Source organism: Astatotilapia calliptera, chromosome 23, assembly GCF_964374335.1.
Source record: "Astatotilapia calliptera chromosome 23, fAstCal68.1, whole genome shotgun sequence".
NCBI classification, from domain to species: domain Eukaryota; kingdom Metazoa; phylum Chordata; class Actinopteri; order Cichliformes; family Cichlidae; genus Astatotilapia; species Astatotilapia calliptera.
Window position 1 is genome coordinate 5160982 of NC_137443.1, and position 27813 is coordinate 5188794.

At 39.6% G+C, this 27813-nt stretch overlaps 1 protein-coding gene across 1 annotated transcript in view; it reads left to right on the forward strand.

Moving 5' to 3' along the window:
- Positions 1 to 27813, forward strand: part of polrmt (polymerase (RNA) mitochondrial (DNA directed)) — a 54514-nt gene that overhangs the window by 17545 nt on the left and 9156 nt on the right. Inside the window, exons 9-16 of the mRNA XM_026159254.2 lie at positions 1718 to 1957; positions 4587 to 5372; positions 5799 to 5921; positions 7894 to 8016; positions 9106 to 9285; positions 10315 to 10401; positions 12435 to 12548; positions 21771 to 21823. Coding sequence (XP_026015039.1) covers positions 1718 to 1957; positions 4587 to 5372; positions 5799 to 5921; positions 7894 to 8016; positions 9106 to 9285; positions 10315 to 10401; positions 12435 to 12548; positions 21771 to 21823 — 1706 coding nt within the window. The remainder of the gene's footprint in view (positions 1 to 1717; positions 1958 to 4586; positions 5373 to 5798; positions 5922 to 7893; positions 8017 to 9105; positions 9286 to 10314; positions 10402 to 12434; positions 12549 to 21770; positions 21824 to 27813) is intronic.

Here is a 27813-nt window from a genome sequence, read left to right on the forward strand (position 1 = left end):
TCAGCGCTGCATTCTTTTTTCTTTTTTTTATCATATTTTACTTCCCAGAAGCCAGACCGAATTTGTTTGACCAATTAAACTACAATATTTTCATGTTATGAAGCCAAATGTTATAGACTTCTGTAAACTTTGTTTGCGACCTTGTTCTCAAACTCATTGAAATGCTGTTTACTCCTTTTTAGTAAAATGAAGGACTGTGTTTCCTCAATGGGACTGTACAGGCAGGATCACTGACTCACTGTTTTGATGGTTCTGGAGCACTCAGGGAAAATGCGTATGTCATCAAGACTATAATGAGCAAGAGCTCATTATAGTCCACCAGTTAGTTAGACTCGATGTTAGTTAAGGTGTTTTATGAAAGGCACTTTATATGCAGCCTTTGTAGTTAAAATGCTGCCTATTAAAATGTTTTTCATTGTTGTTTTGACAGCGAGTGTTACTTTAAATTCTCCCTTGTCAAAGTTCTCACTTTACATATTTACGTGTTCAAGGATCAATTTTGAAGATAAATGTCAGAAACAATAGGCAACGCTCCCTGTTACTGAAGGCTAGTACTGTTTATGTAGAGTATTTATTATTAAACGTCTACGTAAAATTAAAAATTGGGCACCGGGACTCCTCATATTTCGGGGAGAGGGTGGACTGCTATGGTATTAACTGACATTAGCGGGGTTAGTAAGCTGCAGCAGACAGGCACATTTATGCTAATCAGTAACAAATAAACAAAAGACAAGAATTAGACTTTTCAGAACTAAAGCACAAATTTCTTTTCTGGACTGTAGCACACAGTGAAGCCATATTATTTGTCAGATAATTCAACTAAAGTGCTCCAAAAGGCACCAGAAGCACAAACGTAGTCAAGGGGTCCAATCGGTGATTGCAGTCAGTGGACGTGAGACCTGGCAGGCAGTAATAAGCTACAGCTTCCTGTGTTTGCACATCTAATGATCAAAGCAGCTATTCTAATAACCTTAATTGTTTGTCAGCCCTGGGGTTGCCATTTGAGTTAAATTCAAAATAACCATAAAGCAGTTTTAATTAAAAAATAGCCAGAATAAATAGAAAAATTTGTTCATTTATCTGATGTAATATCTCATATGGCTTAGGAGGAGTGTGAATGTAGTCTTGGTCTATAACCAAGCTCTGGGAAAGTCAACCGACCGATGTAGCTTGCATTTATGAGTGCTGACTAGTAGTGATTTAAAACTTAATTTCTTAATATTCAGTCATTTCACCAGTTTTGGGGGGTTTTTTTGTAAAGTTTTCTTGTATATTTTTGTATTTCAGTTTTCCAAACTTTTTAAGAGCCTGGTAAAAAGATTTAGATTTTCTCTTCCCTCTGGCGTTCTTTGCTTGAGTCTTCTCCTCTTTTAGCCACTGAATAAGCAGAAATAACAGAACGAGCTGAAATAACTCGGAGCCAGTGGAAATTATAATCACTAGCAACTAGATACAGCGGAAACAAGAAATGCAGAGACAGGCATGTGGGGTACCCGTTCCATCAGTCGTGGTGATCTGGAGGATCCAGGACTTAATACCAAGGATATACGTGCAGACCAAATAAAACCAGCAAATATAAAGCTTGCTCATGCTAATTTTCATAAAAGAGAAAATACTAGAAAGTGGTTGTAACTCTGAATCTTTATGTCTTTGAGGTATTTACAAAATAACACACTTTCCTCACAAAATTAAAACAGCCAACCTTTTATCCATGCAGGTGTATGACGTCCTTCCAAGGGAGCAGTGGTGGAAGCTGGAGATGGAGCAGAGTTCAGGACCTACGCTGCAGGGGGGCGAGACAAGCTGGCCATACATAGTAACTCTGGAGCTTGGCACGTACATGGTGGATATGATGGTTAAAAATCTTAAAATTAATAGCGACATCCTGAACCCAGCCTATGACAGGAAACTCATCCCCATCCTCTACCACATGTACACCTTTCGCAGCACCCGGCAGGTACGGTGGAAGTTCTCTCCTGGTCTGTTCCACAGAGGTATCATTGAAGCACATGATTTGATAACCTAGGGTTGGTGGTGACTCTATTAAAGCATTTTTTAAATGAAGCACCTATTACAGATTCCTGACTAAATAAGAAGGTTGACACAGATCCTCTTGATTAGGTTCCTTTTTTTGCGTTGCAGACTGAGAGACATAAAGTAAAGTAAAATTTTATTTATATAGCACCTTTCAAGGTAAACAAAATTGCATAAAAATCATAAAAGTTCTTCAGAAACGGACATACAACCTCAAACAAACAAAATCAACCAAGAGCAAGTTTAAACAGATACGTTTTTAACTGCTTTTTAAAAGAAATGAGTGAGTCCACAGATCTCAATCTCAAAGGGAGCGAGTTCCAGAGTCTGGGAGTCACTGATACAAACGCTCTGTCATTTTTCTTTTTACCCTTGTATGCTGGACAACCAGCAAGTCCTGGTCACAAGACCTCAGGGACCTGCTGGGGCAATAAGGAAGAAGAAGATCACTGATGTAAGTTGGGGCTACACCGTGCAGGGCCCTGTAGGTCATGATTATAATCTTAAAATGGACCCTGAACTTGACAGGGAGCCAATGCAGTTGGATCGGCAGGGGAGTGGCATGGGAGTATTTGGGATACTTTGTCAGAAGCCTAGCAGCAGCATTCTGGACAACCTGCAGTTGTTCCAGGGAGGCATTACTTAAGCAAGTAAACAAGGAATTACAATAATCTAAGCGAGATGAAACAAAAGCATGAATAATCATTTCCATTTCGGAGCGTGACACAATGGGACTCAGCAATATTTCTTAATTGGTAAAAACATGAGCGAACCAAAGATTTAACGTGTGTGTCCAGCGTCAGAGCTGGGTCAAGTGTAACACCAAGGTTCTTAATAGAGGGTTTAATATAAGAAGCAAGAGGGCCTAGATTTTTAACCACGAGGGGAACAAATTTCTCAGGAGCAAAGACAATGATTTCAGTTTTCTCAGCATTTAGTTTAAGATAATTTCAGTCATCCAATCTCTAATGGAATCAAAGCAGGGCTGGAAGATTTGAAGCTTAGAAACATCAGGTGGCCTAAAAGAGATATATAGCTGAATATCATCTGCGTAACAATGATACCAAATATCCGTAATCGAGCTAAGAAGTTGCAGAAGAGGGAGTAAATACAGAAACAGTAGTTTCTGTTGAAGTCCAATACCTTCTGATAATCTGATAAAAGGATGTCTGAGTATTAACCCAGACCAAGAAAAATATTCTTTCAATTGAGATTTATGGGGGAAAAAAGACCAAAGATTAGGGGATCTCCTAGAAACTAGGGAAAATTATATGATGGATTAGAAAAACAAAACACAACTGTTGATTATAAGGACTCTCGATCAGGCAAATCAAATTAATTGTGAATTTTTGCTAATTGTGTAAAATTAGTCTGATTAAATGATTGACCCAAAAGAGTTTAAGAATAGCAGACTTTTCATTAAAAGAAAGAAGCCATGCAGAAGCAGAAACAAAGCGGGAAAAAACTTAAAAAGCCTAACCTTCACTTTGGACAAGAGAACTGTTCTAAAGCCCGTTACCTTGAACACTTGAGCAACCTCCTATCCAGTGTGACGCTCAAAAGAGTGTCTTTTATAAAACCATTTACCCACAGTGTGAATTGGCAAAGGGAACAGTTGAGTGAGATGAATAGGTCTCACGCTAATCCCTTTTTTAGTGTCCCCTTAATTGGATCGCTGATTTACTGCCACAGGACCCTGCAGGAGGGTGAGGCATGTGTTGGGGGGTGAGTACAAAGAGAGAGAGAGAACTGTGGATTTTTGGGACTTGATGCACTTTGGCAGCGGGGCATACCTATTGCTGAATTTCATTCGTGTGTAATTTTCTGTCTCTCTTTGTTCCATTCTACCTTCTTTTCTCTTATTCTTCCCGTCTCCCTTCTTTCCCTGGGTGGAGGTTAGCCCATCAGGGGGGCATCCTAATGATTTTACTGCGCAGCATGAAAGTCTGACTCATTCGTGCAAAGCTGAGGTGTTTCTGTCAGGTTACAGTGATTTTTTTTTTTCTTCTTTTCCTGTCACTGCGGTAACTCTTTAACATCAAAGCCCTGTTCTTGGAAAAACTATCGTGCCTAATCCTCTGGCTCCGGAGCGGGGTTGGCATGTAACAAATATAATAACAGTCAAGTAAAGATGTTACACTTGTTTGTTTTTTTTCACATTTGCGGAGCTACAGTTGCCCATTTTATTGTGATTTTCAGTAATTGTTTAACACAAGTAGTATGAATGGCAGCACTGATATTAATATATTTTTTTTAATCTCAGCTGTTAGTTTTTTTTTTTAAGATAAGATTCAGATTATAAGATGTTCTCACATGTCAGTTATGATTCAAACTTATGATTCAACAGAAGTCGAAGCGTGTTGCTTTTATACCTTTATTAATCAAATTTGCACTTGATGCTGACCATATCCTGTCATGATTAACCAAGCTTTAGAAATAAGCTGAGGCAGTCCCTTTCATGTTGTTGTAATTGAAACAGCAATCTCTGTTCACTGGTGTGTCTGCTCTTTTTTAGTTTGCGACTGATTTTCTTGTGATGTTTTACCCGCCAGGTTGGCTTCATCAAGCCCCACCCCATCCTTACTCAGATGCAGCAGGAAGCCATGGAGACCAAGTTGACTTTTGACTCCTATGTGATGCCGATGCTGTGCCCTCCAGTGCCCTGGACATCAGTCAAGTTTGGAGCATACCTGCTCACGCCGACGAAGCTGATGCGCACAGTGGACGGGGCGACCCAACACGAAGAGTTGTTGGAGAAATGTCAAAATCTTCATGCCATCTATGACTCTCTCAACCAGTTGGGCAACTGTGCCTGGAAGATCAACAAACCTTTGCTGGACATTATTATCTCCATCTTTAATGATCGTGGAAGCGATAAGCTAGACATCCCACCTCCTTTGTCGGAAGCCCCCAAAATCCCCCACTTTAACCCTCAAGACCACAGTTATACAGCTAGTGAGAAGGCCCACATGAAAAGACAGGTGATCAATGCCAAAAAGAAATGCAGCGAGATGCACAGCTTACGTATGGATGCTCTCTATAAACTGTCCATCGCCAACCACATGCGAGACGAGATCTTCTGGTTCCCTCACAACATGGACTTCAGGGGACGTACCTATCCATGTCCTCCATACTTTAATCACCTGGGAAGTGATGTCACACGGGCAATCCTTGTGTTTGCGGAGGGGAAGCTGCTTGGTCCCAAAGGCCTGGACTGGCTAAAGATCCACTTGGTGAATCTTACAGGATTAAAGAAGAGGAGCTCACTACAGGGCCGACTTGAGTATGCCAACACTATCATGGAGGACATACTGGACTCTGCCGACAACCCTCTAAATGTTAGTACTTGCTGCTCATTCACTGTATAGTAAGACGTTCCACGTACACTCGTCACAGTCATAGAAATCTTGGTAATTTGGGGTTTTTAATGAGTTATTTGAACTTGTTTGTGCTGTGGGCAACTTTAATGACTTTATTAAAAAAGAATTGAGTTTTTGGATTTTCTCTAATCCATACAGACTCAAATATATACATACACACTCACTAATATTTGGTTATTTTCTCTTTATACTTGTTTGTACGTATATGTATTTCATAAAAGTGGATAAAGCATTTTTTAATTACTGGGACAATGCCAATGACACAATGGTTTAACTGTCGGTCTAAACATTGAATATTAGAATATGTCAATTTTTTTTTTTGTATTCCTATGAAAGGTATGTATGCAGTATAATGTGCTATGTGCTTGTGACTTTTTCTCTCAGGGTAGAAAGTGGTGGATGAATGCAGATGAGCCATGGCAGGCTCTGGCCTGCTGCATGGAGATAGCCAATGCTGTGAGATCTCCTGATCCAGCACAGTTCATCTCTCATTTTCCTGTTCATCAGGTACGTAACAGACTGAGAGAGTCATGCTTAATGAGTAGCATATCAGTCATGTAAAAGTCCAAATAAAATGTAAAAACTTTTTGAATTATGGAAAGCTTGTTAGAGTTACTCATCTTACGTCTTCTTATTGTAGTTCAGGTTTATGTCTTTCGAGAAAAAAAAAGGTTGCATCATTCAGTGGGTCTATTTTAGATGGCAAATCAAAGTTAACAAACCAAGACCTCCTGTGCGATGTTCACCGTTTTGTCATCTGCTATAAACCTGTCAACCTTATCTTGCAAGCCAGAAGCCTTTTTGACATATCCTGCACGAGGATCTGACATTTAAACCAATGCGTTTTCTCAACGGAAAAAAGCAACAGAAAAATCATATGAATGATTGTTATTCTTAGTGACATGCTATATTTGTAGAACAGTGTATATACATTAACTGTGGAGCATCTTTTTGTCAAGAATTCCCTGATTTAGACCATTAACCGAAATATGTGGCTGAGTAAAGCCTCATCTCATCTGCACTGCAGGCCTTTGTTAATAAGGTTCTTATAATGTTGTTATAATGTAATTTTCTAATTTTATTTTCACTTCTCAAAATGTCTCATTTTTGTTGCAAAAGAACATTTTAATCCCATTAGTGATTACAAGCTATTGTCTGTCTGATTAATTATACCCAACATCGCTGGAACGCACACTAATAATAATGCATGAAATGTAAGGAGCAACATTTTCCCATGCCTTCAAAGAATAAGACAAAGAAGCTGAAAAGAGGATTTATTTTTTATTTTTTAGACCATTAGACCAAAAGTGAGTGTAATTCACAAAGTATTTAGCACTTCCTCTTTGTAGATGTGTTAAAAAGACAGTATCTCCAATACTTCACTTCGGGGGCGATTGTGGCTCAGGAGTTGGGAGTTCGTCTTGTAATCGGAAGGTTGCCGGTTCGAGCCCCGGACAGTCTCGGTCGTTGTGTCCTTGGGCAAGACTCTTCACCTACTGCCTACTGGTGTTGCCGATGGTGGGGCCGATGGTGGGGCCGATGGCGCGATATGGCGCTTCTGTCAGTCTGCCCCAGGGCAGCTGTGGCTACAACTGTAGCTTGCCTCCACCAGTATTGTGAATGTGAGAGTGAATGAATAGTGGAATTGTAAAGCGCTTTGAGGGTCTCAAAAAGTGCTATATAAATGCAATCCATTATTATTATTATTATTATTATTATTATTACTTAATTGAGTGGTGAAGTTCAGCTAAACTACTTTAGATAAAATTGAGGCTTAGGGTTTGAATGAAATTAAATGCATATAAAAGTAAGCCTCAGGGCTCAATTTTATTTACTTTAATTCAATTTTATTTATTTTAAATCTGATTGATGTAATTTAGAGTTTACTGCCTTTGATAGATATTGAAATATATGGATAAATAAAGTTGATGACCAGGAGTCAAGCTGGGTGAGCTTAGACTTACAGTTGTGAAACTTAAATGTTGCCTCTCCACAACAACACATGCAAGCACTATATTAGTGTTACATAGGGGACGAGGATCAAAGAAGGATGGACAAGAATGAAGATTTATCTGTCCTGATACCCAGATACATATATCTACGTTGCTTAGCTTGGTGTTTAACAGCTGTAATTATGATAAAGTGAAACCCAAAGGAAAAAAAAGATGAAACTGTATTATTTTATACACTTGTAGGTTACATGTTGGTTTGAATAGAGTGAAAAATTAAGTTTAGTCTTTGGAATTAAGTGCAACAAAGCCTCAACCACATAACATATTCCCAACATATCCTCACGTTCATGCAATTCATCTTATTTATTCTTTTTTTGTGCTTTATTATTTGTTTATTGGCAGAAAGGCAGACCTTTAAACCTTGCTCCTTGGATGACTTGACCCAATCAGTGCGGATCCTTGTGATTCTTTCTCTGCTGTCTGCCTCCACAGTCGTGCTTTAATCTTTTTCTTCACCTCTTCTCCAGGACGGCTCCTGTAATGGTCTCCAGCACTACGCCGCTCTAGGCAGAGATGTTATTGGTGCTACATCAGTCAATCTCATGCCCTGTGATGTGCCCCAGGATGTCTACAGCGGAGTTGCACAACAGGTCTGCTCTGTTACTTTCTTTGAACTGCACAGACTTACGGTTACACAGATTAATGATGGCACATATCAGTTGCAAAGCATGTTGCAGATATTCACCTGTTAGTATTCGGACGGCCCAGTGGATCCAACAGTGAGTGACAAGCTAAGGCATTGAGATTATATTTTAGTCTAGGCCTTGTCTTCAGAAGTGCTTGGTTTCTCTTGCTTTGCATGAAAGTGCAGAGACGAGACTGTCTCATGTCTAAAGTCTTGAATGGTGAAGCATGAGCCTGCGTGCTTTTAGGAGGCACAGTTGGAAGATAAGTGTGATGTGCTGACATTTCAGTACCGGAAAATTCAGAAAGAACAGAGCAAAAACATCCATTTCAGAAGTCCACACACAGTGACTGTAATGTTTGCCTCAGAGTATTGCGTTTATTGTTAGATACCATGATGACATTAGCTGTGATGTAAGAAGCTACATGGATAAATAAGTCGTCTTGGGGTTTACTGTACAATAACCACTGTCATTGGCTGGTTTGTTGACCTTGTCTCCAGGCACAGTTGCTAATCTGTAGGGACCCTGTTAAATTAGTGAATACCTGGACCAAGGTTTCCTCTTCTAGTGACCAGTCATCGTTCATGAATTCAAATTCATTTTAAAAAGAACAATAATTGCGAGGCAATAATTGCACTTCTGCTCCTCTTCTGCTCTCCACATGGACTCTTTGCCTGCGTACAACCAAAGCCTGTTTAAAGATGATTAGTCTAAAGAATTTGGAAAAATCGTAAAACCTTCCCTACAGACTCACTATATTGTTGTTGTTGTTTTATGTTAAACAATAAGTAACACTGTCAAGAGTCACATTACTTAAGACTGCTTTACAACAAGAGCTGAAAAATAGCTTTGCTGATCATGAAATGAGTTTTCTGCTTCTAGTCTCAAAGCTGTGAGGACTCACTTCTGTTATAAGTGAAAGCAGTTGTGACATATTATATTAATGTCACGCAGATGTTATCTGTGTTCATTTTTGGGGAAGCTTTAAATTGTCCTCCAAAAGACCTCCTTTTAAAAAAGAAAATTCATATGTAAGTTGTCTACATGTTCCAGGTGGAGGAGTTACGAGCTCGGGATGCAGAGAGCGGACTGAAGATCGCCCAGGTGCTGGAGGGCTTCATCAGCAGGAAGGTGGTTAAACAGACAGTGATGACTGTGGTGTACGGAGTCACTCGCTATGGTGGACGCCTCCAGATAGAGAAAAGACTGAAGGAGATTGACGAGTTTCCGAAGGTATAGCAACGGTGAAAGAGGGTGGCGAGTGAAAGAGTTCCTTCATACACGCTACGCTATTTTTAGCACGGTATCAGCTCAGCATGACAGAGCGGCCCCTTAACACAGGACCTCCTCTGTGTGAGGGGTTCCTCTCACTTTGTGTATGTTCTTGCAAACGCTTTAAACTCTATTTTTAAGTAGCTTTTTTTATACTTACTCTTTTATCTTCTGCATGAGTGTAAAGGGTTTAAAGGATTTAATGCACTGCAAATAGCGGCCACATACTGTATTGTACAATCATCACATTTGTTTCTGCAGCCAAAGGTATTTCAGTCAGTTTGACCTTGACGTAAAGAGTCATACTACACTGTCTCTAAATGAGCTGCATGGAGCCTGAACCGATGCTTTTAATATTTACTTTGATCAGATTTATTTATGATCACATTGCATGGACGTTTCAGGGAATGCAATCCAACAGTAGCTATATTTGATATCCTACGCACAGCCACTGCGTGTCTATTTTTAGTTATCTGCACTTTGATTTGGTTGGGCCTGAATTCTCCTTTGATGGACACACCCATTCTGTTACATGACACCAAGAAAGGAGAATGGAAGAACTGAATCTTCTCACAGCGCTCCAGTGTTCCATAGCTACACAATTCCTTACAACAGTTAGAGTTAATCTCATTGTCTGTGTAGATGGGATCAGCATAACTCTGTCTGCTGTCTACTATCTCACAGGCATTCTGCTAAATGACTTCTGGATAATGTTCCTAATTGTTTAAACAGGGAATTAGGGGGGAGTGTAATTGTGAGTGATTACAGTGGGATGGATGGTGAAAAGAGGGCAAGGCCTTCTGTAGAGATCATATCAGTGTAATGAGATGCAAATGAGATACCCTGATTTGTAACACTAATTTGCATCATACATGTAGCCACCATTCGAAGCACAATTAAAAGCTAAAATGCATGTTTTTAATTTTTAAAATTGGACAAATTAAACAGTTTGACCAACTATGAAAGACTCCTGTGTTGTTGTTTTTCCAGGAGTTTGTGTGGGATGCATCCCATTACCTGGTGCGTCAGGTGTTCAATGCCTTAAAGGAGATGTTTACAGGGACCAGAGAGATACAGGTGAGCTCATCACACGTACATTACAACATATGCAAATGATAAAATGATCTCATCCAACAAATTATCATCAATCTGTGGTGGCACTTGATTAGAAATATTGTTAAACACATTATTTGGGGAGATATAATGACTTTTTTTTTCCCAGGGAGTGCTGGTGTCCTTTGTTTTCTTTATACTCGGCACTCTGTATGTTCTTTAAAGTTTTGGAGATGAGAGCACTATTGCTATTCTGGATAGCAATGTTGTATTCTCGATATATATGCAAGTTTCACTAGAACACATGCAGTAAAAACAGCAAAAAAATACAAGTATTCATTAAAAACTGCAACTAAAATAAAAGTATTCAAGCTTTTTCTCTGTGTTTATAACGAAGATACCATTTATTATGGTAACGTTTTATTTTAGATGAGTTTCTTTAAAATGTTTCACAAGAAAAATCTATTATTTGATACTATCAAAGAAAATAAAAGAGAATATGCCTATAATTAGTGTGTAACCTCTATATTTTTTTGTTTTATTTTTTTATTTTTTCAGTGTACAGTAGGTTAATTAACAAGCTACAGGCATATATTTCAGCATATGTGACTAATAATTAATCAGTATTTGCTTTGACATACAGACTTTTAAAGAAATTTCTGTGCTTCATATACAACTAAACTCAACTCATTATAGTCTTGCAAAGATAAATCTGGAAAAGTTTTAGTCGGCACTAAATTACGTTGTTTTTAAATGAGGTTTGTTTAAGTCGCTAGGACATTACAAACCTCTAAAGCATGCTCTGCCTACTGATCTACTGCTGCAGATAGGCTCTTATTTGAATTTTATTAATGGCGTGTTTACTTTACTGTTACCCTGCCAATGGCACCTATTCATCACATAGATTCCATTAATAGATTTAGGACGTGCACCTGGTAGGGGATTGTATATTATCTCTAGAGGCAGAGAGGAGTCTGCCGAACCATTATTACCACCAACCACTGTTTTTGTGTGCGTGTCCTGTGGGAAACACGCAGGGATAGCCCAGTCTGAGATGATAAATACCCTTCCTAACATACCTTGGTGCCGATGTGATGCTATTGCCAGCGTGAGTGCGTAAGTGTGTGTATCCCCCGCTGCTTTTATAGGTCACATCCACTTGCATTTCACAGGGAAGAGCTGAAGTATGAGGGGAAAGAGAGGCAGCTGATCAATCCTTGACGCTGTTATCCCTGACCTCGCCTACGTTCTCTGTACATTTCCCATTTATCCTGTCAACACTGCTGATCACCTCTGTCTGTATGTTTGCCAGTCAGTCAATTTTTCAAGATGTTTTTCTTGTTAATCTCTGACGTCGGTTTCTTTGCTTTTGCGGTTTTCTTATTTTGTGCTTTGATTGTAAGAGGCGAGGTGATGTTTAATGGACCAGCTTCTGGTCAGGTTGCTAACTCCAGTTGCTAGGACATATTTATCTTTCCTACAGCTCACTGAGTGTGCATTTGTATGTGTGACAAAACCCTTATGGGACATCAATAGGGCTTCCATTTTTGGAGGCAGACTATTCCAGACACATATGCAAACAGTGCTGTCGGATATTCCAGACTAAGCGACACTTCACTGTTCAGCAACAAGCCTGCAACAGTTGTTAGTAGGTCCTTAAAGCAGCAGAAGTAGAATGAGCAGTAAGTGCATAAATCTTTTGTTGATGCTCTAGTCTAGGCAATGAAGTCTCTATTTTTTTCCCTGCATCGTAGTGTTTTTTTACGGTTTAATTTTGTGAATGCGATAACTTGAGAACAAGGCTCCGTTGGATTTTGGGATTGATACCACAGGTGTGCCTACTTGGAGGCTCAGAGATAGCATTGGTGTCTTAGCCCTGTCTAGCCGAACCTGAAATCTCCATCAACCTCATTTAACCTGATTTAAATTTAGTTGCACTCTTGTCAGTAACATGCTCTAAACATACAAGCATGTCACACACGCATTCTTGACTAATATTAAATATTTCTATCACTGTGTCCCTTCATGTTACCTCTGATTGAATCCATTTGTTACAGGACTGGCTGACTGAGAGCGCCAGGCTCATCTCTAAGTCGGGTCACACTGTGCAATGGGTGACACCCCTGGGATTACCCATCATTCAACCGTACCACCGCACACGCAACCAAGTGGTAAGTCTCACCTTAAGACAAACGTGGAAGCTCTTTAACCTCCTCTCTGTCTCTCACCAATCTATTGCAGTTTTAACATGATATCTGTTGCTTAAGTAGTAACATTAGTGGCAGTTTTCTTTGTGTCTGACAATACCTGTTATCTCTGTTGGCCTTGTATGTTTTGATATTGATTGATATACCTTTATTAGTCCCACAAGGGGAAATTTCATAAGGTTAGTTATGTTAATCTGTTTCTTACTTGATGACTGTGTATCGCTTCTCTTCATGGTTATTCCGACAGCTGAGCCAATTCATTTCCAGTCTTCATTTCACTATGTTTTGAGAACTTCACCACCTGACCTTTATGCTGTTTTCTTGTATCTTGGCTTGTTTGTCTTTCTTCTCTTTATCTCAGCTTTCGCTGGTTTCTCCACACATCTACAATTGACCTTTAATAGCACATACTTGGGGTGGCTGTAGCTCAGGTGGCAGAGCAGGTCAGCCACTAATCAGAAGGTCGGTGGTTCGATCCCAGGCTGCATCCTGGCTGCATGCCAAATATCCTTGGGCAAGATACTAACCCCGTGTTTGCCTACTGGTGGTGGTCAGAGGGCCCGGTGGCGCCTGTGTCCGGCAGCCTCGCCTCTGTCAGTGCGCCCCAGGGCAGCTGTGGCTACAATGTAGCTTGCTATCGCCAGTGTGTGAATGTGTGTGTGAATGGGTGAATGACTGAATGTAGTGTAAAGCGCTTTGAGGTCCTATGGACTAGAAAAGCGCTATACAAATGCAGGCCATTTACATACTTTACACAACTTTTGACACGAGTTAGAGAACAAAGTGTTAACTTTTCTCTGACATACCAAGCATTTATTGAAACCACCTGTCCTATTTTGTTTGTCACATGTAAGTTTTGATCCATCATTGTATTTTTGCTCTGACTAATATTTCATTGATGTATAAAGGTCTTTAGGTTAGTTGGACTTTATGGAATTTCAAATGAACCTGGTTTGTCATTGGCTTAACACATGAGCTGAATAAGCATTTACACGTATTTATAGTAAGTACCCTGTACTAAAGGTACCCTGGCTTTTAACCGGTTTTAAACAACCTGGATTTTGTTAGCGTTTGTTTGTTAGTTTGTTTGTTTAGAGAAGCAGGCCATCATAATGCTGCTGATAGAATATTGTAATTGTTGTGAGCGGACAAACTTTAATGGAGCTCCCCAGAATCACTATGGAGATCCTGGCGGTATCATATACAGAGAACATAGGGCTGGGCGATATTACCCAAAATTCATATCTCGATATTTTTTAGCTGGATGGCGATATAAGATATATATCTCGATTTTTTTTTTAAAGCCATAAGTTAAGAACAAAAAGAGAGTTCTTAGTCACACTGTGTCCCAGATGTCAAATGGGCATTTTCTTTACATACAGCGTAGATGTAGAAATTACTCAAAAATAAATTATCAGCATTTATTAAATAATCATGGTCCATAAATAAAAGAAAACAATGTTGTTTTTGTGCATAACGAAAAGCTCACAATTGTGCAGTCAAAATGTAAACTAATAGACCCTGAGCGTAATAACAAAGAGACAGATTTCACAGCTGCACCACGTCTCTGAACAGGTGCCATGTGTGGTCCTTCTACACACACAGTACGGTAATATTACGTTGAAGCACAGTACGTATCACTCCGCGAGGCGGCTCCATCAAGCGGTGCAGCTCCGTAGCTTAGCAAAGTCATATTAAAACATTTTTTGACAGATTGCTGAGCGCTGTGTACCACATAAAATCGGTTCGCGGTCAGTAAGCACAACCAGAATTCATACATAAGGCGCACTGTCGATTTTTGAGAAAATGAAAGGATTTTAGGCCGTGCAGCCCCTCCTGGCTGCATGTCGTTAGCGCGGTTAGCTCGTTAGCGCGGTTAGCTCGCTAACACGTTGACACCGTCCAGCCCCACGCAGGGGGGGATCCGAGGTAACTCGCTAACGGAGATTTTCTTCTTTCATCTCGTCATTGCCTGCAGGTAAAGCTATGGGGGAGGGGGAGTTGTGTTCAGTGAAGGAGAGGCGAGGCCGAGTAACGTTGCGTAGAGACATACATAAGTGGACGAAAGAGAGGCAAACCTGCGGCTCCACAAGTATAATTATAACGTAACATAGACTATATCGATATAAACGATATTGTCACATCTTATATCTCGTATGAAAATATATCGATATTTTTAAAAAACTCGATATATCGCCCAGCCCTAAGAGAACATATCTGTGGCTTTTATATAATCAACAACACTCACATATGCGGTGTACTTATAGGTGTTGTGCTGTTGATTATATAAAAACCGCTGTGACCGCTAACATTCCTGTTTATGAATCAAGTGAAAGGTGGAGACAGACATGTAGTGTGTGCCAAGTACAATCAGAGAGCTAGCTGTGGGCTTGCCCAGCATGCAGCCTGCTCTTTTAGTATGACATCAAGCATAAGGTTAGCTTAGAAAGGGAGTGACACCTCATGAGCAGGTGCAAGAGAGCGAGGGTGACAGATGGTTTAGTCCCCTGAGGGTGCATCTCTTTCTCTCTGTTGGTGTAGTAGGACACGTTCCCCTGATTTGATCTGCTTCTTTTAGTGTCCAACAGGGACAATGGAAATGATTAGCTGTGCTTCTTTTCAAGGCCTAAATGAATGAAAAGATAACTTCATGGCTGATTGAGGTCTTAGCTTATGTTTCACAGATAGCTTTCTTCACCCCCTACAATAACTCACTAATCCAGTTGCATCACTGAGCAACAAAAATGAAACTAACTTGCAGAAAGGTCACCTTTTCTCTGCATAGCTGGATTAAATTCAATCTCCCAGTCTCCTCTCTGCCTCTTAAATCCAAGGCCACTGTGTTTTTGAGGGTCATTAGTAATTAGACTCTAGATAGAGTGGAAAGATGAAGTATAATGCACAATGAGAAAACCAATAACTGGGGAGACAGTAGCTACAGTGGCATAACATCAGTAGAGTGTGTGTGTGTGTGTGTGTGTGTGTGTGCGCGTGCGCGCATTGCTTCATTTCTGTTGGTTTTCCCTGTGCATACGGAGTTGGGATACAAATGCTGACCTTTGTAATCAAGGATTTTCCATGGCTGATGGAAGGTGAGGAAATTGGAGTAGGATAGAGTAGCTGAATGAAGCATGAACATACATCAGGGAGGCAGCCTAACAGGATTGGGAGATACTAATCGGATCATAGGTCACTCTGGCTTAGATACCCTGTTTATTTTTATTCCCTCTCCCAACACAGCTACAGTGAAATCTCACTCGCTGCGGATGGTGACACGAGGGAATCATCAGCTGGATTGGCTGGATTTGACTGGATTTTGAGTTTATAGGGTGACTAAAAGCATGTGATCTAATGTCCTCTATGCGGAAAGAATCAGTTACTTTGGTTTTTGGTGGTGAATGCTGATGGGCACTGTGCATAATTTCTTTTTTTGTACAGTACTAAAGAGTAAAGTACAGTGGTGGTGGCCTATAGCAATACAGAAATAGTGCAGTGCTAATAAATAACTAAATGTAATGGGTCACAAACCCTCGGAGCTAATCCCTTTGAATAAAAGTTTTAGCAAATCGGTCATGGATGGATTATGAGACAGTGGGCCCCGAGCACAGAGATGTAAAAGATTCCCTGCTCCCTGATATGAGAGTGAGATACATGCACATTGGTGGTCATTTTTTTTATAGCTTTCTGTTTGTTTGGTTGGTTGTTTGCAAGCCTTTGCCATCTTTTGGCTCGCCTTAAGTTTTTTTTTTTTTCCTGATTTACTCGCCAGATTTCTATGAGCTTGGTATGTGTTCTCACTTCTACCTCTCTGTTCTCACTTGTCTAGTAATGAAAAGATGGTAGGCTGTGTCTGTGAAGCTTGTTTTTCTTTTGGATATAAGCACGTTTTCTCAAAAGTTGAAAAACACGTGGTCTGCACAGAATAAGTTGGCTTTTCATTCAGATTCTGGTGAACTATCTCTAAATGTCGATGTGATGCCCTCCATACCTGTTCATGCTTTGGAACAGAAGAAATGCTGTTCCCAGGAGAAGCATGATGTTTCATTGAATGTGCAGAATCTTGTGGCATTTTGGGGTGAAATCATAAATGCAGTTTGAGTATCAAAGACACCCCCCAGAGGTAGGCAGAAAAAAAAAGTTTGTAAGAAAGAAGATTTGGAAAAGGTCAGTGAAAGTGTTGCTTAGGGGGGCGGTGTGAGATTGTGAGTCTCCAGCTGTTTTCATCGGTCTTCTGGAGGAGAAGGGAGAGGCCCAGAGGATACACAACAGCAGAGAAAGGTGGCGTGTTAAAAAATAAGGTGTGTGTTATAAACCATCATGTGATGAATAGGAATACCCCTCTTGGCTTTTATGTAGTTACTGATGGCTTTTGTATCCATGACCATCTGCACCACAACCCTGACGTGATTTAGACTACAGGACCTTATTCCCCACAGACACACAGCAGGACTGGCCGAGATCTCATTAATCACATCCAGGGTTTCAGTCGGGTCCTGTACACAAATCACACACGTATACATTAAAATGAAGGTTATGGCTTTTGGTAGTGACCTCATTAACAGCGTGGCAGTCCATTACTCACATCGATGGTAACCTCCATTTCTTTCTCTCTCGCCACATCCATGTCAGTTTCTCCTTTCCTTTCCTTAAACATGTTCCCTCACAAGTCCCCCTAAAGTGATGATTGATGATGTTGCAACCATTGCAGAAAGTAAAGGGATGCAGTGCACATCTGTTCCACAAGCCTTCATTCATAATCGTTTGATTCTGTCATTCATTACTCACCATCCTTAAATGCAGTAGAGCCACTAACTGAAGCATATAAACCACGTCACCTTTCCACCAGACCCTAGAGAGCTTACCATATGACATGTTTGCTTTGCAGGAGGTAATTATAGACTCATGGGGAAAAAAAACAAACAGCTGAATTGGGAATAGTTAAAAGAGAGATGTGCACCCCTGTGAGTCCTCAGTGCTCATTGAGAAGAGAAGCAAGCTGCATCAGATAATGGAGTTGTCCATTAACACTTGACTTGCGGTTATTTAAGTCTCCTAGGGGTGTCATAATGGCAGTGGTCATGCTGTGGTTCTTTTAGAAGTCATTTGTGCAAGCTTGGGATGCTGTGCGGTTGTGATTCAACCTTGTGCGTTAACTAGAAGTTAACTAGTAGTTCAATCCCGAGTTCCTCTGGGGCGTCAAAGTTCCAAATGCATCCATCAGAGATGGGTGTGATATTTAGTCTTTGAAGGCTTAAAATAAGCAGATTTGTATGAATGTGGCTTGGTAGAAAAGGACTTGTTGTGTCTCACATCCTTTAAAAACATCTGAGGAGACCAGTTGTAGTTTTTGAAAGTAAAATGTTCCCCCATTTTTCAGCTGCGTAACAGTTTAGGGCTTTCTTGTTATTAGCACACTATGGGTCAGATTTACTAAGGTTCTGTTCCAGTAAGAAACCCACTTTTGCCTATGAAAAGCTTCTGTCAGGATTTACTTTGCAGTATCAATTTTGCAACAAGCATTTTTGTGGCTGGTTATTTACAGCACACAATTTACTGCAAGTTGGGGAAAAATATTTGAAAGATGAACAAGTGCATCCTGGATGTAAGCCCTGTGCCTCTTCACTGAGTCCTCACCATCATCCTCACATATACTTGGCCCTCAGTATTACTGTTTTTTGGTTAACCGAAGGAGAACTTATATGAATTGAACTAAACTTAACATAGCATGAAAGGGAATGAGGACGAGTATCCCAAAACAAAACCCCTACAAGGACGTGTGTTGTTTCACAGACAGCCAGGTTACTTTTTACCACGAGGAGAGATCTGTACACACACAGACATAGAAAATCTTTTCTCAGCAGTGTGCACACACACAGCAACTTTTCATGTTTCTTTTTTCTGTAATTTATCTATTGAAGCCATTATGTACTATACTGAAATGCCACTTTTAATGAGTGAATGAAAATAGGGGCGATCTGTGCATTTATGCATGCGGCATGGTAACAGTATCTTCATTAACACACCAAGGGCTTAGGATCTGACTATCAATAATGTTTTGTGCTCTTCTACATATTGTCCAGGTCAGCTGTTACAAACAGCTTTCAGGTTTATATGATGGAAAAGTTTGTAATAATGTATCTATCCTTTAGATAAACACCACACTCAGCCCCCAGCAATTTCCAACACAAGAGTTTGTCCGTAAAAGCTTATTGATTGTCCTTCAGCTGCTTCTCATTCATCTGAGTTTTCAGAGAGAAATACATGTAGAATACCTACACTTACTCTGTAATATTTTAATTATTAGGCTATTCTTTACCTAATCAGGTCTGCTTATTTTTGGCTCACTAATTTGTAATGCTCTTGATGGAATTCTGGTGGTTGTTGAAATTAACTGACCGTGTCCTTGTTTATAAATTAGCATATTGTTAGTAGATGAGCCACAGAACTTTCCGCTTTTTTGCAATTGCAGCATCATGCTAATTTTTCATATTACAGTGTTCAATGTTTCAATGTGCAGGTACTCCAGTTTTTGTATCTGAACCCTTACTTCATGCCACGGTGTTGTGGTAAGTGTAGAATCTGGTTTAGCGTAGTGTTGGTGACAAAAGGCCTTGCCTGAAAAAGACACACAGATCATAGCGTTTATGCTAAAGGAACTCTATATATTAGTATTATTATTATTATATAAAACTCATGTCTTGAAATGCTATTTTTACACCCAGTTTATACTAGCCTGATGCCAGTTAACGTAATTAGTTGTAACTGATGTGCAGATCACTGGAGTCACATTTTACACAGTGTGTTTCCACCACTTTGAAAAAGTTATCTTATGAAGAGTAAAACGGATGAAACGATTGACCCAATCCAGAAACAAATTTTGACAAAACAGATTTTACGGTGAGTCAAAAACAGCCGGTGACTGATAGAAGCATCCATCTAATGGACACCTAAGCCACCCAAACTGAAAGGCTCATCACTCAGCCATCATGCTACTCAACATGGATTTGATGATTATTATTTGCCTGTTTGTGTTGCAGTCCACGTGTTGACCTAAAAAGCAAGGAAATGGATGCAAATTTGTTTTAATGAGAGCTCATTAATTATTGGGAACAAACAAACTCAAACACATTTTCCATTCAATCATAATGCTGTGAGTTCAACTTGTTCTGAACAGTGAAAATGATATGCGATGACATTAAAAGCACTTGGACTACTCTTAGTACAGATAAATGTGTTTCACTCTGAAGGTAATAAATGGCATCAACCAGCATCAACGCTCCATTCCAACAGTGGAAAGAATAAAATAACATTAGTTTAGGCTCAGTGCAAGGCAAGCAAATTCATCAGTGTGGTTGCCTGTTCCTAGAAGTATCTCTTTCTTGATAGTACCCTTCATTCCCACCCAGGCATGATTCCAAGGGTCAAGGAAAGACTGACCTGATATACATGTTTGGCACAGCTAAATGGATGGACTCCAATCTTACAGGGACCAAGTCTTCTCTCTATCAGCAATAACTATGAGTAAAAGCCTGAGTAATGCTGCATTTCATTTATCCTTCCTTTTAATTTGGTTTGCTAGTTATTTATTAGGGTTAAGTGGATAATAGCCCTATGGAAGCCACTTCTTGGTGGCTCATACATGAGTATTGGACTCATGATGGATATCTAAGGAGTCAAAGCCTACATTACCCACAGTGCACAGTTCAATTTAATTACATTTTTTCTACTATGGCTCTCTTTTCAATCTCTTATACAAATGCAACTTCTAGATGTTCCCCCCCTGTCCCTGTGTGTGTAAGTGAATGCTGGATTCACTGGAATCGATCCCTGTTTTGTTTTGTTTTTGTTTTTTTAAAAATCAATCTTATTGTGGGGTTGGACCACTAAAATCCTAACTGTAGACAAAAACCACAGATATTTTAATTCTTCTTGGTGGAGTATCTGTACCGCTCCATGTATTCATTGATCTAAATAAGCAGTTAATGTCTGAAACTATTCTATGTGTTATTAAACCCTTTGGTGGCGAATAATGACATTTTCAGCCTATAATCAGGTCAGGGTGTTGGGCGTCTACTAGGGCTGGGCGGTAATACCGGTATAATGTTGGGCAACGATAAGAAAATGAAATATCGCGATAGAATATGGGTAAAACGCGCATGCGCAGCGCCTTTGTTTTCATACGCACATGGCGGAAAAAGCATGGCGGAGAATGAGAAGGGCGAAAGCGGATCGTTGAATGAAACAGATGAACCAGAACTGGTTTGTAAAAATGCTGCAACTTCAGTGGTGTGGAACTGGTTTAGCTTACGTCCGTCAGATACACAACAAAGCACTATTTTTGGTAGAGCATGCTAGCGGGCCGTCGTTATTACCGTGTTTTTTGGAAAATACGGCACACTTAAAATCAATTCTTTGATTTTTCTGAAAATCGACAGTGCCCCTTATAATCCCGTGTGTCTTATGTATGAATTCTGGTTGTGTTTACTGACCTCGAAATGATTTTATGTGGTACACGGCGCTCGAAAATCTGTCAAATGCTTTAGTACGACTTTGCTAAGCTACGAAGCCGCACCGCTTGATGGATTGTTGGAGCATTACGGCTATTGTTGGCAGGCGCCTCGCGGAGTGATACGTACTGCGCTTCAACATAATATTACTGTATTGTGTGTGTGTGTATAACCTCTTTTTAAGTTTTGTAGATATTCTACATGGTTATGCTGAGGATATGTCGGCCAGTTTCCACTGGAAATGCCTTTTGGTTAAACTGTCAGCAAGAAATTTGCATTTGCACTGAATTTTTATATAACTTTAATGCACATAAAAACAGCTGCTTGTTTAAGTGAAAATACATTGATGGTTTGTTTTTTGCACTAATAAAGTTGTGGAGTTGTAAAGTATTTTGTCTAGTGTCAATTATATCGTTATCGCAAATTTTCAAATGTATATCGTGATAAATATTTTTGGTCATATCGCCCTGCTCTAGCGTCTACTATAAACAATTTTAGTTCAGAGAGGGATGATCATTAGCCCTTTACCTTGTTTTGTTTATTTTTTTTCTCAATTTTTGAAATGTCCATTAAACAACTAGATTTAAATGAGAGCCTGACCAATACAGGAGGAACATCTTGTGCAGAATTCCAGTATCATTTAAGAGTTTGACTCTGTCTTTTCCTTTTGTCTCTCCAGCTGAAGAGTACCATGCAGCACATAAACCTCAAGATAAGCCACGACACCAAAGAGTAAGTTCTCCTGTTTCTGTCAGTTTCTCCTCTTGCGTTGTTAACCTTGACCCACAGCATATGTAAAGTGACCCCATTGATGTCTTCAGCTGAAAGGTCCATTATTGACCTAGAACAAGAACACAATGCGGGTAATTACTTCAGGCTCTTTGTTTCTTTCTTTCTTTCTTTTGGTTGCCTTTGACTTTTGTAGTCACAAATTTTAGAAATGTACCTTCAGACTACTCGACAAATCTCTTGTTAGCTTATAGAGGTGAAGAAATGTGGAAATTAGAGCTCCCTTGGGGCCGTTAGCTTGCACTTCGAGGCACTTCAGCCACACTGTCTCCTGTAGCTGTTTTCACTAATTGCATACTCAGACTTTGAAATATCTTCGCATTTGTCATAAAGTAGAAAATGGCATCAGAGGTTTTTAGGAACCTCTTTGAAAGCATAGTTTGAAAGCACACTGTCTGTTTCAATTATAAGTGGAACTGAGATCGAAATGAGTTGAAAAATAAGTTCAGGCCACTTTCCACAAAGCCTCATTTATAGATCTAGTAATGAAAGTCAAATAACTGGCTCAATACCTTATTAACTTGAAGAAGATGGGATTATGCAATAAGAAGAGGCTGCACAGGCTACAAAATCTGTCAGTCAAGATAAGAAAGCATTAACATGTGAGAAATGGTGAAATATATTCCACTTATTTTTCTATAATAAGAGGCACTTTTTACAGTAGTGTGCAAAGGTTCTTAACCACACCTAATTTCTTTATATTGTTCTAAGAAATGGGAAGCGGGTACAGCAATTGTTTGAAATATGTTCAGACATACATGGAAATCCAGTATATAAGGAAAAAACAGAGTTTGCACAATTCGAAAATCAATATTTGGTATTAGCACCTTTATTCTCCAGCACAGCTTGAACTCCCTTAGGTAAGCATGTGTTTTCTTCTTAAAGGTATGCTTTTACTACATTGGCAGTGTGTATATGATAGTTACCCCGCTGAAAAATCAAATGTTGCCAATCAGAAGCTTTCCACATGGTATCGTGTGGTGGATCAGTAAATCATAATTACGTCAGATTTGACAACAACCCCAACACAATTGGCTGTAAAGCTCCAAAACACAACAAGACCTGCATAGTGTTTTACTCGATGTTGCACCTCTCCCATGCTCTCCTTTGTAAATATTGATAATGATTTGAACAAAAAAAATTAACATTTTAATTCATAACTCCATAAGACCTGTAGTGGCCAGTCTGACTTTACAATGAATTAGGGCTGCACGATTAATCGTTAGAAAATCGCGATCTTGATTCATACTTATGTGCGATCTCATTTCCAAATGACAACGATTTAAAAAAAAAAAAAAAAAAAAAAGACGACGACGACTGTACCGCATTTTGATCCGGGACGTACTCTGCATGAAAACAAGCGCTCACTCTTCCTGCTCAACAAATGACAAGGGCGGAGCCTTATACAACGTGATACAGAAGCTGTGCCGTGTGATGCTAACATTAGCAGGGAAAAAACAACGGAGAACACGTCAGGGATGACGAGAAAGTGGCAGGAGAAAATCTGTCCCGGTCAACCACCCAAACATCAATAACGGGAACCTTATACAGCGCTTCCCTATACCTGTCGAACTCCCGCAGGCACAAAGAAATTACGGAGGCTATCACTTATCACCTGACCAAAGATATGGCTCCCATCAACACTGTGCAAAACGAGGGATTTAGGAAAATGATCAACACCCTAGACAAACGCTACACAGTGCCGTCCCGCAACTATTTTTCTATTGTTGCACTACCTGCTCTATACACGCAGTGTCGAGCAACGGTGGAGACGGAATTTCAAGCAGTACAACATTTTGCAGCAACAACAAAACGTGAGACATTTGTTGTTTTTATGTTTATTTATTGTTTTTATGTTCAGTCTCAACTGTTACGAAGTTGATGTGCAGTTAATAAGTGCAATAAATATTTATACTGGAAAAGAAAATCGTGAGAGAATCGTGATCTCAATTCTAAGCCAAAAAATCGTGATTCTCATTTTATGCAAAATCGTGCAGCCCTACAATGAATAAAATATTCCTCTGAAAATGGTCAGGCAGCCGATACCCAAAGAAAGCCTAGAGAAGTTTTGCTCGATACCACTATAAAAAAGTTACAAGTCTCTTTTTTTTGGAGGCAAAATGAACTTTTGCATAGTACTCTACATTAAAGATTGCGTGACACAGCCTGAAAAATGCTTTTTAAAATTTACTTAAGGGTTAAATTTGAGTTATACAATTGTCATACAGCAAAATAACTGTCTTCATGACTAGAATTTCAATGTTGAAATTTAATAGTTCTTAAATGTAAATTGGCTTCACTCCTTTAAAGCCAAACATTCATCTTCTGGTACTGATGAATTTACCAAGAGAGGTTGAGCTATAACATGCCAATGAATTCAACATGTTGAAAGATGAATTATCACTAAATTTCTTTTTGCCATCTACAAAACTGCAAAGAGCTAGAAATGTGTGGATAGAGAGGTTAAAGAAAAGACAGAGAGGTGAGCAGAGAACAAAAGGAGACAGAGTGAGAGACAGCAATGGAGTCTAGGAATGACAGAGTGAGAGCACTGGAGACACAGATGACAAAGACTGACAGCCATCCTCCTCAGTCTGACATCTACAGTACACCACAGATCCAGTCCTTTGAATATCAAAACAGGGCAAGGGTTAGAAGAAGTCAGAGGGAGGAAAGAGTTCAGTCCGAAACTTGAGATTTGCTGTCAGCGGAAGCAAGCTGACATTCTGAGCCAGACTCCACACAACCATTGTGATTTTCTTTGGCCTTTCACTCCACACACACAGATACACAGAACCACACATATTTGCATGATCTCCTTAAGGTAAACTGATCCAGCAGTATCGTTTTTAAGAAGGCGCAGTAGTAAGGGAGTACTGATGGCTTTTTCTCAGTTCTCTTGCTTTTTCCTTTAGTCTTCTTTTTTTCTTTTAAAAAAACAGGTGTTGTTAATCCAGGCCTGTGCTGTGAAATACAGTCTTTTTGATTCAAGCCCTATAAGAGTTGCTTGTTTGCTCTGTAGAGAGAGCAGTTTCACCTCAGAGACTCAGAGTACTCCCTGTCTACCTTTACATTCTGTTAGGCTTATGTGATTTAAATCTGACATTTTTGTTTTTTGTGTATGTGTGCATGTGAGGAAAAAGAAAAAAATTTCTGTGCACTGATACGCAAGCGAGCTTGCAAACAAATGTCCAGAAATCTTGATTTTGCTGAGCTTAAAGCTCAAACAGCAGAACTGAAAGCACTTGGTAAGTCTACATTTCCAAGCCAAAAGAAAAATGGACAGACGGAAAAGAAGACTGACCGAGACAGTCATGGTTTATGCCTGTGTGTTTGATTTAGCTTTGGCTCAGGCTGTCTGTGCTCTTTCTGCATTCCCATTAGAATGTTGTCGTCTGTGGCAGCCCAGAGGATTTGAATGGCACAGGCACAGGGTAATGGGAACACAGGGGATGCAGATTGGCAGGATGTTTTTTAACCACCAATTTCATCATCAGAATCACCAGCATTGCATTTGTATTACTTCTGTAAGCATAAAGCAGGCTGCGCCCCGGAGATCACATAGCACAAAATAAATATTTATGTTGAAATCCGTCCACACAGCAGGGCTTTATTCCACAGTGTGACTTTTATAGCTCAATTATGACTAATAATCTTAGCGATGCATCCATTAACAGTAATAAATTCATGTGTGCTCTTCCTCCTACATTGATTTTTATTAGCTGGACATTATTGTCCATAATCAAATAAAGTTTATTAGACTTCTCGACCTATAAAAAAAAAAAAAAAAAAAAACGTGGACAATTAAAGATAGGGCTGGGCCATATTATACCGTTCACGGTAATACCAGTATAATGTTAGGCAACGATAGGAAAATGAAATATCGCGATAGAATGGGAGTAAAACGCGCATGCGCAGTGCCTTTGTTTTCATACGCACATGGCCGATTGTTGAGTGAAACAGATGAACCAGAATTGGTTTGTAAAAATGGTGCAACTTCCGTGATGTGGAACTGGTTTGGTGTTTGTCCGTCAGATACACGACAAAGCACATTTTTTTGCAGAACATGCAAGCGGCCGTTGTTATTGTCATATTTGTCGGACTAAGATGCTCTTAAATCTGGGAGTAATCTGGGTCCTAAACTCCGTGTGCGTCAGGTCAAACAACACTGCAGCATCACTTAAGAGTTAAAAACTGTCTAAATTCTTTCATCTTTAATAAAACGATCAGCATTGCTGCTTTACCAGGTGTAACTATAAAGTTTAACTTCCAGGCATCCATGAAAACAAAAGTTATTACATTTAACGGAGTTAGAAGTTAGCAGGAAGCTAGCGGAAGTTAGCTCGCTAGTTTTGCTAGTTACCTAAGCATGATATAGCATGTTCTGACGGAGAGATTTCTGAAAAAAATCAAACGTACAGCTCTGCTATCACTTCCAACATAAATGAAGACAGGAAACTAAACAGCAGTGACGTTTGTAGGGTTACTGAAGTTGGGCTAGCTGGTATATAATGATGTGCTACGTGATCGCTAGCGACACAGCTATGTTAGCATAACATAAACAGTGAAGCTGGAGGACGAACACTAACACTTTTCCACTTATAAAAGTTAACGTGAAGGTTCTTCATGGTTAGAGACAAATGCAATCGCATGGCAGGATGCTGTAAACGGACCAAACTTCAGTCAGGAGAACAACAGATAATCCATCCACAATACGAGGTTAGTCATTAATATACTGCAACAACATGGGAATAGAGCAGCTGCCAGAGAATTCAACATTAATGAATCAATGGTACAGAAGTGGAGGAAGCAAGAAGAATGAGTTTAATAAAGTTTGATTTATCTGACTGCTTTGTTTCGCTTAATGTGCCTTATAATCCCGTGCACCTTCCGGTCCGAAAAATACGTACTGCACACTGCAGTTTAATGTTGCAAAGCACCTCTTTTTAACTTCAGTGGATATTATACATGGTTATGCTCAGGATATGTCAGCCCATTTCTACTGGAAATGCCTTTTGGTTAAACTTTCAGCAAGGAATTTGCATTTGCACTGTTACATTTTTATAAAGCTTTAATGTACATAAAAACCAGCTTCTTGTTTAAGTGAAAATAAATGGAAGGTTGTCTTTTTGCGCTAGTAATGTTGTGGAGTTGTATTTTGTCTCGCATCAATTATATCGTCGGTTATATCGTTATCGCAAATTTTCAAATATATATCGTGATAAATATTTTTGGCCATATCGCCCTGCTCTAATTAAAGACATGTTTAAATAAAACACAGTTCTTAAGCTCCAATCTGTGCGTATGTCTGGCGAAAAAGATAATATGACATTTCATTGATAAGGTTTTCTGAAGAAATAATCTCAGTAACTATAAAGTTAATGGAAGTTAAGCCTGGCCTAAAGACAACACAGCCTTCATCTTTCTGTACCGTGGCAGGTTTTTATTTATCACTCATTCAGTATGAATGTGGATAGATTTGGTCAACATGTGAACCACAGATGTGTAGTTCAAAATAGAGGTCCAACATTGGTCATTAGTACTAATGTAATAAAGACCACTGAACACTCTTGGATCAGAATGTCAACTTGTTAATGGGCATTATGGCTTCCTTATCTTTCAGCCTCTGATCTAACAGTCCATAATGGTTAGCACAAGGTGCCATTATAATGTACAGTGACTCCACCTACAAATCTATTAGCCATATGTGATTTCATTCTGGTAGACCTCCCCTTAATGGCTGTCTCATCGAACAGCACTGCATTACTTTGAGCACAGCTTTCATTTTTAGTCTCCATCTGACCACATGCTGGATTTTCTTCAGTGAGCTCAAAACTGTTTTAAGTGAATTTCATTTTGGGGACAAGGACATGTATTGTAGATCAAAGACTTTGTAGTTGGGCCTGAAAAACTCCCCCTCCTCCTCCTGTCTT